The sequence below is a fragment of the Brachionichthys hirsutus genome, unplaced genomic scaffold (assembly GCF_040956055.1).
Source record: "Brachionichthys hirsutus isolate HB-005 unplaced genomic scaffold, CSIRO-AGI_Bhir_v1 contig_301, whole genome shotgun sequence".
Classification (NCBI taxonomy): domain Eukaryota; kingdom Metazoa; phylum Chordata; class Actinopteri; order Lophiiformes; family Brachionichthyidae; genus Brachionichthys; species Brachionichthys hirsutus.
In genome coordinates, this window is record NW_027180376.1 from 126,960 (window position 1) to 140,608 (window position 13,649).

At 40.0% G+C, this 13,649-nt stretch overlaps 1 protein-coding gene across 1 annotated transcript in view; it reads left to right on the forward strand.

Moving 5' to 3' along the window:
• Positions 1-6,561: 6,561 nt before the first annotated feature.
• The window catches only part of LOC137914271 (nephrocystin-4-like), a 102,711-nt gene continuing 95,623 nt past the window's right edge, over positions 6,562-13,649 (forward strand). Inside the window, exons 1-2 of the mRNA XM_068757876.1 lie at positions 6,562-6,720; positions 7,518-7,655. Of these exons, the coding sequence (XP_068613977.1) occupies positions 6,562-6,720; positions 7,518-7,655 (297 nt within the window). The remainder of the gene's footprint in view (positions 6,721-7,517; positions 7,656-13,649) is intronic.

Here is a 13,649-nt window from a genome sequence, read left to right on the forward strand (position 1 = left end):
AAGAAAATGGAAGAGAGAGCAACAAAAGGTGGCTGCAAAACCTAAAGGAGAAACGTGTCACAACTCGGAGGGGGCCGATGTCCTGGTTGTTATGGCAACCATGGGATAAATGGAAGACGTGGTAGGGAAGGATGACGCAACAAAAGGAGAAATAGATGTGCAAATGAAGGAGGTTAAAGATGTAAATGCTCCTTCCATTCAGCTCTTGTCATGACGAGTGCTCCATCTTCCAGATCTGAACGAATAGTGAGCTGGGCTGAACTGCAAATTAATTTAGCAAAAACAAATTTTCTGTAAAATCAGATCCAGTGGCTCAAAAATACAAAACTTGACTACCTAATGGCAAGCAGTGGTTCAAAGTAGAATATCAACCAACCTGCATGTACAAAGCTAAAATGAAATGACAAGCTATTAAAACACAAAGCGGTCTAAAAGTGGAATGGAGAGGAAGTGATTATATTTTGAGGTAGATCTGGATCAATGTACTAATTCAGGACATTTGTCTCCCTCAGGAGAGGGATGGGCTTACAGAGTGACATCCAGTTGCTATTCAATTTGAATATTAGAAACTGCAAATGAACGTATATTTTAATTTTGATCAGATTTTGATTCTGAAAGCATAAAAGGGATATTTGCAAGATAGGCAATAGGATTTAAACTTTGCCTGCCAAAATTTAAACAAATAGCTGCTGTTATTTTTTTTGCCAGAGCACAATGTTTACTTCTCTGATCATGGAACCATCCAACCAACCACAAAGCTGAGAAACATCACAACATGATAAATACACTTTTGATTAAAAAACAAAACAAAAAGTCCACTGGGACTTTCCGAACTTTGAGGGAACCTCAACCTCACAGCCACCAGGCCACTTCTGTAGGTTTAAGGCTTCACCTCTGACCAGAGCGGTGGGTCAGAAAGACAGAACCTGCTTGGTGCATGATTAATGGCTCGTCATCATCATCACCAGTCTCAGTTTCTCTCTCTCTCTGACACACACACTTTCAGAGCCTACATAACAGCATTACAGGTTTTGGCACCCAACAGTGCCCTCATGAGGCCAACATGCACAGTGAGAAACTGAGAGCGAATGTGAGAGAGACGAGTTCGTCACAGGTCTCTGCTGCCTAGGACCAAATATAATGCTCAATCTGTTACAGGGTGATCCAACCTTGACTCATGGAGGTGAGTCACCCACAGCTCTCTCTGCCCTGGACCCTTCTCCAGTCTCTAGTGACAGAAAGTGTTGGTTCATCCATAGTATGTATGGCGACAACAAGCTTCTCTTCTTTTTCTCTCCTCTTTAGCCCGGAGAAAACGGCACCCACGATTTTGTTTTTACACACATAAAGGACTGAAACACACACAGGCCTATAGACATGCCTGGGAGCAGTTAGCGGTTAGGTGCCTTGCTCATGGGTTATGTTCATGTGCTTCATATAGCATGTGATCGAGCCGTTACTCTCACTCAGCGCTTCCCGTTTGTTAATATTAAACATAACAGGAACAAAGAGAAGACCAAACAAAAACTGATAAGGTTAGGGTTGACTCACTGCGTATCCCCTCATCTTCATCATCGTCGTCGGTGATGTAACATACATCTCCCTCCCACGTCCTCCTCTTCAGCAGTTTCTCCTCCTCATCAGATATCATCTCTTGCAAGCCGATGCTACCTCAGCATGGCCTCATTGAAGGGGAATGTAGAAGTGTAAATTAACACATGAAGAGTATTGAAAAACAAAACCCACAAGAATAAAAAAAAGGGCAGAGAAGAGAACATGAAGCTTGGAGGTATTTAGCTACTGACGGCAGAAGGTTGGTGAGCTCTGTACACTGCGAGCATCAGCATCCACTGACCCTGATTTGTGACTTTACATGTTCTACCATGTCAAAGTACTTGTATACAAGTACGCGTCCCTGCTTCTGTGATCACAAGGCTATAAGACATAATAATTTCTGCCATAGGGAAGAGTTTGTCTGCATGTGCTGGCCTCCGGGGGCAATAAAGAAGGACCTTCTATTGGAATTGAAATGGTAGGATATGTTGTTGTCATTCAAGTCTTTGTAACAGAAACTAGGAGGCTGGCCTTCGAATGATGAGCACATCTATTGGTTATGTACTGTCGGGATCTGATCTGTGCCCCCCTACCACCAGGACGGTCGTTTTGTTTTCAGCTGCAGTGCTGCTTCCTCGGTTTGATTGCATTCTTGCTTGCTTGGTGATCACGAGAGTAAACGCGACTGATTAGTTTGCTCTTGTTTCCATGGTGAGGACATTAATGTGGGCTATGTAATATCTGTTTGTGATGCAGAGTGACGTCAGTGTCATGGTGATGTTATTCTATATTATGAACAAAAGAAAGCATTGCAGAGAAGGGTCTTCATTGCCGTGTTGTTGTGAGATCTGTGTGTACGAACTCATTCTCAATGTATTTTGGAGTATATTCATATATACCAGATACATACATAATATTCACCAAGACCCACATAATTATTATAGCAAAATATTTTCTTGGCCTAAATCTACCAACAAGACAAATGATTGTTGTCTCTCTTGGTTAAATATAAAAAGCTTTGAATTCCACCTCAGATGGGCCGGAAGACGCAAAAACATCACATCAAGATTTAATCGTGGATTAATCATAGCCTCGGGTAAAGCGGAATTTTAGGATGACAGGGTGGTTTTACAACATAAATCCATCCAAATTAAACATTATAGATGAGCTGAAAATATGTCACAAAAGACATGCTGAACTTGCATTTATGTTGATGTGCTTTCCTCAAACAAAGATGGAACTTTGTATCAAACCTTACTTGCCTTGAACTGAATGTAAATTATGCTATCCATTATACTAATTACTTTCTTTCCCTTTAACAATCTTAAGCACAAAACAGGATCTCAATATGTGAACACCAGTTGACGATGTCAAGACCCACCAGTGTCTCTCAGCAGTAAATAAAAGCCGTCAGGCATGAGCAACAAAGAAAAACCTGCCTTGAACTAAACTTGGCTGCATCACATGACCAAGCCAATTATGTTATTAGAAGTAATTTGCAAAAGTAGAAGAAAAATGTTATCTTTCAGACCACATAAAATTTTGTAATTGCAATTTAAGTGTGTGCCTCTTAATTATTCAAAAGCTATCAAGACATTTCAAGCTGAAAACACCTTACAGTAAAGCTGTAAAAAAAAAAAAAAAAAAGTACGTGGATCAGTGGAGTCATCAGGCTTTATCCACTGGAGACCATCAATGTCATTAGAGAATGTCACAACAATCCACCATTCAGTTGTTGAAGCATCTCAGTCTGGACAGAGGTGCGGGACTGACTGACTGATCAGCCACAAACAAGCCTTCGTCCTGCTTAAATAGGGCGCCCATTTGTTGCCGAAGGATATTTCAGAATTGTTGGTGCTTTATTTAACACAGAACAACAACAAAAACACACAGCTAGTAACTAGAAACACCACTTTCAACAGCAGAATAACCACAGAGTGTTGTGCACATGCTGTAGCACAGTGTTTCCCAACCGGTGTGCCGCGAGAGATCGTCAGGTGTGCCGTGAGAAATGAACATAGATTGAGTCAGTCGAAGGTGGCGTCTCTAGTCTAAACCATCTCACCGCCTCCAACGGAGGTGATGGTTTCCAGCTGAGCTCCTCCGCTGCAGCCTCTGGACTATTAACTGCCCTTTGCACAAAGATGTGGCAAAAGTATGCTGGCAACTTCAAACACCCGTTTGATACGTCCATTCAAGCAACAATGAAGATGTAATTTGCAATCGTTAAGTAGATTACAAAAAAGAGACGTTCGCAGAGTAAACAATGCATGATATTATGAACACACCAATATATTGTTTTAGAAATTACAGACATTAAAGTTAGGGGATCTGGTAGAATTTAAGAGCTGTTCAAAGATAGAATGGGGGGGATATAATTTTAAACCATTAAACTTAAAACAGCATTATGCTAGGACTACTTTAAAAAGTATGTGTATTTCTATTTGTGGGGTGGTTTTGTGGAATGGTCTTGAGGAAACAATCAAACAAGGTAAGAATATAATGCAATTGAAAAAAATTGTACAAGACATATATCTTTGAGAAGTATAGACAGGAGGGAGGAGAGTGTAAAATACACAAATTAATCGCAACTGTTCATTTGTTCCTTTTGTTAATTTTTTTTTTCTTAAATAGCTTGAACTCAGTATTTTCATGTTGCCCGTTTAGTTTTTTGGAATTTTGCATTTGTTGATGGTGAAGAATGGGGTAGGACTTGATAAGTCTTGGCTTCTTCCTATTCCTTTTCGAATGAGTCAAATGTGTATTATATTGAAGCTGGATTTTTATTATATTGTATGGAAATATATATTTGTTGTTGCTGCATTCGAAATAAATATAATAAAAAAATAAAATAAAATAAATGTTCGACATCTAATCGGACAGTGAATGTACAAAACACTTTACGTTAGCCCCCCCCCCCCCCCTGGCGCTTTGGAAAAAAAGAAAAAGAGAAGCAGCGTGCTTGCTTGTGCAACAGCAACGCAGGCTGGAGAAGTCCAGCATGTTCCTCTATTGTCTGGAGCCGAATTGACGCTGCGCACCATTAATAAAAGCCGAACACAGATGAAAACACGTGGAAGCAGACGTTAAATCTCTCACCTTTTGTTCTAGTTTACACCCTCCGAGTGAAAAGCGCGTGTTTGTTCAGCGGTAATGAGATGCAGGGCTGGTCGCATTCATTCATTCATTCATCAGTTCCTTGTTGAAAGGGACGGGAGCTCCTGTTTGATCGCCGCACGCGCCCTGCCGAAAAAAGGCACTACGGAAGTTCCGGAAGTGCACGGAGGGTCAAAAATGACTCAAGGTGCACGCAGAGAGAAGAAATGCCGCTCTATAAGGCTTGCAGATTCAGTTACTTCTTTTAAAACACTTCTAAAAACGTATTTATATAGACTGGCTTTTAATTGATGGAGTCCACTGTTTTAATTACTTTTCATTTACTTTAATTATTTTTTTTTAAATGTATTTTTTTAATATTTTGAACATTGTTTTATTATTTTATGATTATTGCTGGGTACCTAGTCTCATCGCTTGTGCCCTGACGCCACTGTTGCTTTTATACACCCATTTTACATTGATTAATGTTTGTTTAATATGTATTTTTTGTTTATATGATTCATGTTGATTTGTTATTATCTGTTAAAGCACTTTGGGAATTTTATTTCTAAAAAAGTGCTATATAAACAAAGCTTATTATTATTATTATTATTATTATTATAATGATATGCTCAATTACCTATTGTGTTTTTTTTATTATTATTATTACATTTCATTGTTTTCATAATATGAAAACATTGTTTTCATAATTATGAGATAATCATCACGACTCTCCGTTTCTGCACAAGTACAGTCAAACAGTAGCATGTATTACAGTACAAGTACAGTCAAACAGTAGCATGTATTACAGTACAAATACAGTCAAACATCCTGTCTAAGAGGAGCATTTCAAAAAAGCCTTTGTGGTCTTGTTTCCATTGAAAGTCCTTCGTACATAAATCATCGACATGTAACAATACAAATAAAAATAAAAATAAATTACCCCATAGATGCGAAATAGCAATAAATTAAAAACACACGTAATATGTACAACGTAGCTGGAGAAAAAGGGGGTGGAGGCGTTTTCAAAAAATAATATCTTGTAAAATATGCATTCATAAAGGGGTCGATATTCACTATCATGCATTGAAAACCCAATTTACGGTGTGATGGAGTGTGAAACACTCAGCTGCAGTCAGACCAGATATTTTACTCCGCTATTGATTGCACCCTTAGCTATGAAACTGAACTGTCAACTAGTTATTAGACTCTGTTTTTGTCTTCCACGCCATTCAACTTCGTTGAGGAGTGAATTTATATGTCTGGGCCCAAGGACGGCATCACAGACCAGAATCATCAGGTGAAACATAACAAACAAGATCTGATTATTATTCTCTTAAACTTTTTATTTTGGTCACACGATGGATTTAAGGGTGAATAATAAGTTTAATACATTTAAAATAATCAATGTCTATCTGTATATCAAAGTTCGTTTTAATTGCACTATTGTAATCCTATGGTAACATGCTGTTTGGTTTTTCAAGCACTTTTGAGGGAGAACCGTGACTGTGGCAACATGATCGTTACCATAGTAACGTTTGAAGCGCGATGGGAAATACCAAATGAAGGGCAGACATATGCAGAAGACGGTTACATTGGTAAAAATATTTGATCAGGTTTGAAGCAGAACAAGTTCTGACCCATTTGGTATACATATTTTGCTCTATTTTTTAATGTTCGGTCTCTTTTGTTTTTACACGTGGATTCTCCCAGCGTATTATTATTATTATTATTATTATTATTATGCTGGAGTAAACCCTCTGCTCCGAGTAGTAGAATCCAATTTCAATATGGCGACCGAGAGTTTGAAAATCTGCTCGGCTCCGAATAGAGAGTAACATTTTAATGCGGGCGCGGTTCTACACTCGGTCTTTTTAGTTTCGACCGAACATAATGGTCAAAGGAGGCCATATGTCCTCCATGGCGGACGGCTGGAGAGAAGTGTTCGAGGGAAAGCGGCTGGTTCCCCCGCCCAGCCCGACGGTCCGCTCGGCTGTTGAAAGGCGCCTCACTCCGTCCCACGGTTTCCAGCTCAGCCTCGTCCGGGTCGCTGCAGCTCCTTTACCGCAGGTGACGGTTCACATCTTTCTCTTTTGTACTGTATGATAATGCCCACAAGCTAAGAGCAGCATGATGTGGCTCATCGGTCCAGCTAACATCACACACAACACTTTCTGCCTCAGGACATAGAAATTGTTGAAACCGTCTTTATTATATTTAGGGAAACTTTTGAAGATTTGCTGAAATGAATTGGAAATATTTTAGGATTTTTCTTTACATGCACACATTTTTCAAATTTTATTACCCTCGCCAAAGGGGAGGCGAGGGTATTGCAATTGGGTCCGTTTGTCTGTTTGTTTGTTTGTTTGTCTGTCTGTCTGAGCGCATAACTCAAAAACTAGTAACCCAATTGACTTGAAATTTTTACACAAGCAAGGTTCTGTCCGTGGCTCGGTGCTCCCCGAGAATGGCGTTGATCCGGATCTGGATCCAGATTCTAGAATTATGTTTACATCTGGAATTGTGCCTGTGCTGTAACATGGGAGTGTCACTTTAAGAGGGAGGGACACGAATGGCATGATGGGAAAAAGAGTCCAGAAGATGGCTTGTAGTACGTTCCGGAGCAGCAAGCTAGAGCAGGTTTGGCCCCTCTGATCCGGAAGCCCTGTTTACTGTCTCACAAGATCCAATAGTCTTTTGGAGGCGAGGGTCTGCAATCTCTCATTGTCGTTTTCTAGTTATATTTAGGGAAACTTTTGAAGATTTGCTGAAATGAATTGGAAATATGTTAGGATTTTTCTTTACATGCACACATTTTATTTTATTGTATGGTTTTCCTAAATGTTGTGTTCCCTAAATATTCCCAGGAGATGCCGGAGGGGGAGCGCGGCGTGTCCTACCAGCTGCGCGTGAGCCTGTTGGACAGAAATCACCAGCAATTTTTTGGGAAAACATGGAAGAGCCAACCTCAGAGGATGAAAAACAAGAAGATCTCCTTCAGCGAGGTAGTTGCTTTGCATTGGACAGTCCTCTCAAATCGGGCAGACAGGCATCTTTGCATTTGGAATTCTTTTTGTTTGATAAGTGGTGGCTTGTCAAATATGCATGAAAGCCAATCTTAGCACAAATATTACCGAATTAAATCAGACTCAAAGTCCACCACTCAAGTCTTTAAATGAACAGTGATGTTTGGGCTGTGTTCTGTTATCCACTCTGGAGAAACAGCGATTTACCAACTTCTTATTGCCAGGAAATCATTTCAACTGCATGTAACATTTCCCATGTTGAAAGTGATCTGATCGCTTGTGCTTACGGGCAGAAATAAAGGCATTTAAGTAACAATGTGGATGCAAATCATTTTAACAAACTTTAGCACAACTTACGGTAATGTTAAACAATGAATATCAGAGCAGTGTGTCAACAGGTGATTCCACAAAAGTTAAATATTCATAGTTTAGGTGATTAATAGGTTTATATTCTTCTCTCTTGCATAACTAATGTGAGTGCTTGGTGATCAAATTGTACACTGTAAGACATTTGGTTTCAAAGCGTTCACAAAGCATTTAGTGATTATGACTCAAGATTGCAACAAAGAATATGAGGCTAAGAACGGTCACATCAGAGGCATCCCTTTTTTCAGGGGTTTGACTGCATCTAACTGAAGATGGCCTTTCATTCCTTCATTTCATTCTTGTTCTTTGAGGCTCAGGGTCCAAACAGGTCACACGCTTATGTGGTGGTGCGTGTGTGACAACGTCACCCTGGGAGTTTCACCCAGGGATTCCCTGATTTCAAAAGGCACGCAAGTACAGTTTACCCGGACAGCGTGTTGCAAGAGCCATAAAACTGAAAAGTGAAATGAAGCAGCGAGCCGCTAGGCCTGTTACGGGCAGAAAACCTCCAAGCCGGAAGCGCGTCGGGCGGGTGCTGCCACTCTTATGGTCCAGCCCGCCACAGTGATTGGCTGAGAGCAATCACTCATTGCAAGCGGCTGTGTGCTCCTGATCTTTCCAGGACTCCCCTTAAAAAGAGGTTTTTAATCTTAATGGGACTTTCTTGGATAAATAAAGGTTAAATAAAATCTCAGAGATGACTGTGGTGCAGGCTGTGGACAGCGAGGAAGACCGGCACAAAACATTAAACATGGTGCACTCGCTGATTTGTAAGCCGTGCAGGCGAAGGTGTTCGGTCATTTTATTTTTGCATCTTCTCTTACACAATATAAGCTTGGCACAGATGTTGCACTGAGCCAACCTGCCTTTTTTGAGAGCAAGATTAATTAAACCACACTTCTTAGCAGCACTTGTGCACTTGGCTTGAAATGCTTTCCCAACCTGTGAGGCGGAAACTCTAGAAGATACATGCTACAACCACGGACACCGAAACTTAACTTGAAAATGAGTTAAATTTATAACTTTTTTATTTAATTAATTAAAAATATATTTATATAGATTCTGATGGAATGAAGATTTTGGAACCACTTCCAAATTGGATTTAGTTATGTGTTGCATGGATAAAATTGTTTTTCTGTGCCATTATATTTTTGAGTATTAATATATAAAATTATATACCAGTAGGCATTATCTGGTCGATTACTATAAAACAACAGGGTGGCAGTAGCTCGTTCGACAAGGCCTTGGCTTGGGGATCGGAGGGTGGCCTGTTCAAGTCCAGAATAGACCCGAGTATGGATTGTGAACTAGTAGCTGGAGAGGTGTGGGGTCACCTCCTGAGCACTGCTATTTAAATAATATTAGCACCAGGTTCACCAAACCTGTGAGAAGCACAGTGAATATAGAATGGACCAGTTTGCTAACTGTGCTCCTCGACCATCTTTCCACCAAGCTGAGTGGAGCCTTTGGCTGTAGCGTTGGGCTGATTTACTGTGCAGCGCATTGAGGCAGGCAGTAAGGCAACCCAAGTTGTTCATTTTACAAGTCTTCAGAGAATTTATGAATTCATGCTGGCATGTCACAGATTATAGGACAAGGCTGGGAGGATTTAGAGCTCAGTGTTATAACATTTCTGTATTTGCACCTTTTTTTCCCTCACTGGGGGCTGCTAGTATTGCTCTTCCCAAGGAGGTTATGTTTTTGACAACGTTTGTCTGTTAGCAGAATTAAGAAAAAAAAACGGCTGGCTGGATCTTGATGAAAAAAATGTGTCTTGGTCTAATTTAGAGCCCATTAAATTTTGAGTGTTCCGGATACCTGTCTGGATACAAAGACATCTGGATGTTCCCATTTACTTATAATGGAGGCTTGTTAAAAAAAAATGAATTTTTTTAATATATGCAATGCATTCAATTCAATGCTCAAAAATCCCATGAACCATCATGAAAAATGTCTTCTGGATCTGACCCAGAATCAGGTCAGGAAAAATATTACATTTTAACATTGAAAACTCCATTTATGGATTCAAAAATCAGTTCAAAATACACATAAACTCGGATTCACTTTTACTTTTCATGGTTGGTGTGTAAAGATACCAAGAACAATTTAGAACCTTCTGGTGATGATCCAGATCACCACGTGGATGGTGTAAATCTAATTAGGAGGGGAATGAGCTGCTTGGCGGAGGTCTGCGCTCTACGAGTGCTTTTCTAGTTATAATATGTTAACATCAAACCCATTTTGTGTCATCAACCAGGATGCAAACATAAACATGTAATACTTAAATGCTGGTAAGCTTTGCCAACTTTTGTATTACGTATGAAAAATGCAATATCAACTCAGTTAGTGGATTAAGTCATGTTTTTTTAAATTGACTGATAATCATCAGTCAATCAGTTTAAGTCTCCTAATCAGTTAAAATCCCAGCACATCAAAAGGTACCTGACAAATTACCATGGAGAGAGTAATTGTTAGTATGGGGTGTAAATACATTTTTTTTTCTTCCAAAGTTTCTTCTCTCCTCTGATAAAATCTGTGGAGTCAAATTCTTGTGAGCCTGAAGCAGCACTCTGCGATGTGATGATGATTTTAGTTTTTTGTCATCACTTTTTGCATTAAACCTGTTTGTTTGGAGATTGTGTTGCTGACACTGAGGCATCAGTCTTTTGTGGTTTGTAGGTAAATATGTTATAATTACATGTATAATAATACAATATTTGTTGCAATTTCATGTTGTCTTTACAGAATGGTTGTATTTCTGCTGCTGGTTGAACTCCATTGAATGAGAGAGACAATTCTTTGTGAAGCAATGAGAAAGTTAGCCTTCCCTTTTGGCCCGGGGTTTGTTGTGCTTATTGGATTTCTTCACATTTTCCAATCATTGTTTTTTGAGTCATTTCTCCGCTGTTATCACCAATAGAGATAGAGAACGATGAAACGGCTTATAAATCAAACTAATGCCATGCGCTCTTTAGAAGAAGCTTTGATGATGAAAATTACTATTACTTTTTGAAAATGCTAAAGAGTCTCATAGCTGGAGACACAAAAGACACAATTTACAACGCTGATATTGAAATGTGCCACAAATCAGATCGCTGTCATGGTTTTAATTTAACGTGAGAGCGTTTCCTTTGTGTCGCGCGTCGCTCGGTCTGTCTGTCGTATTCGTGCTGCATTTAAGGCTCATTTCTTTGTACAGCCGATTCAGATAAAGTTGATGTTTTTGAACATCCATTCATGCACTGCGGATGAATCTGAATCACCTGCAGGTTTGATAACTGTTTTTATTAATTGTACTTTTTTTTTAGGTAAATGTAGGTCACATTTAATTCTGTCTGCATCCATAATGCTAATAGTTTTTGTGTTTCAGAAGGGTATTATTTTATTGAAAGAAAACAGTTACTGTAAACCTTTAAGAGCGATCCCGAGTTACGGTGGTGATATTCATAAGACATTTCCTTAGTGAAACAAAAAAATAAAGATGGTTCACGAGACTCAAATGTCAGATTCAAGTCAAAGCTCAAGTCGTCTGTGGAGTAAATAATAGAAACAACAACTATAACTCCTCATGTTCCTTTGTTCTTTTCCTTTCCTTTCTCCCGGCATTTAAATTTAATTCAACACTCTTGCCATGCAGGTATTTTGGGGGATGTAACCCTCATCAGGTAGCAAATACTCATCCATGTTTAATTTTACTCCCTTCCATTGTTATCAATGATCAGAAGTCAGGGTGAGTCAGTCAGCTTTCCTTCTGATGGAAGGTCTTTGGCATCTTCTTTGGACAGCACTCTTGATGAGGCTTCCTCCTATCGCACAGCTGAAACCCTGAACCAGTTGAAAGATGGAAACTCATTTCATCATCCATCAGAGGAGCTCCTTGTAAAACTGTCATTATTGGGGGCCCAAAAAATAAATAAAGCATCCCTATCTATTTCTATTGAAATATTCTCTCCCAGCTTCGTGCTTACTATCCCTTCCAAGTCATTCTGTTATTCTTGAACAGTGCTATCTTTTTCAGTGTGACATCTGACGCCTGACCTGCTTGCAGTGAGAGCTGTTGTAAAATCCCGTTCGGTGAACATCTTTTTAATGCAAAGAATGAGCCGTAAGCTGGATGATGAATGCAGTGTTGCGTCAGATAATTTTTTTTTTCTTCAGAGACACCACTGAGTCACAGCTATTGCACACAGGCTAATGAACAGATTTATCTTCGTCTGTTCTTTGTCCTGCTTCAGTTAACGTTCCTGATAAAACAAGCGCTTACAGCCTTTTTTTGAGCCACCATTGCAGTCATGTCCCGTATGAATCCCACTTGCTATCCCAATAATTTTTGCAGTCGCATCAAGGCTAATAATATAAACCACACCAGATCCTATCAGGATGCTAAAATGGGCCTGGTCCTCACTGTCATGCTGAGAGCTTTTTTATTTGATCTATAGCTTGAACAACTTGCATCTACGCTTGTGTTTATTAGTGGCAAAATACACATCATATCCGAGTTACGACCACCTGCACTATCTATCATAAATGTTTATATGCCTGGCAAGTCCGCATAGCAGAGGGAGATACATGGCCAGCAGCATGTACGGCAGTTGGTGCAGCAAACAATATGGCAGCGCAGCATCTCCCAGCATCCTAACGCGACACTTAGTAACTAGCTATCATTGCAGCAGCAACTCTTCTTTCAATTTACTGTATCTGCACCCCCATTTTGTACTTGGCCAAATTACGTCCATTCTGACTTACCACCAGGTGGTTGGAATCGATAACTTGGCTAGTATGTGTATTGTACTACAGTGGAACTTCGGTTTCTTAGAGGAGCTGTTAGAGGATGTGCTGTGTGTGACAATGTGTGCTGTGTTTTCTGCTGTTTCACAGGCTGATTTTTATTTAACCTTTATTTATCCAGGTAAGTTAATTGAGAATTAATGAAATTCCTGGTCCTAAGTTGCATGTTTTCGTGATTTGGAGATATCTGACCTCTTGTCGCTTTGATTCGATAGTACAGCACACCGTTGTGGACTCGACAATTACCTTTTTGTTGAGCGTGAGTGGCTGTCAGTCTCTGTGTGGCCCCACGATGTGCTGGCGACGCGTCCGAGGTGCACCCCGCCTCTCGCCCCTAGCAAGCTGTGATAGGCTCCAGCAGACCCGTGACCCGCAAAGCAGAAAAGTGACTGTAGATGAGATGATTGTCTCATCTACAAGGTTGGATGTTGATGTATCTATGCTGTCAGGTTTGTCGAAAGTGAATTGAAAGATGGATTGCTGTTTTGGAAGAGCATCAATGACAAATCATCCGAAAAATGTAGCAGCCTTCTGAAACGTTGGCCATTTAAAGAAAACATTTATCAAACGTCAGGTGACTCGGTGAACTCATTTATTCTTGCTTTTTGGTATTTAACCCTGGTACAATGTCCAGAATGACCTTCTCCTCTTCAGACTACATCTACTCATGTCCCCCCCCCCCCGTTGCTGATTGCCTTGCATCAGTTCTCAGATCGTTGAACATCTCATGGATAGCTCTTCTTGCTGAACTGAGTCTAATGTAGTGGAAGCTGTGGCCAGTAGAGGGCAATGTTGTGCTATACAAAAGGCAGAGGAGGA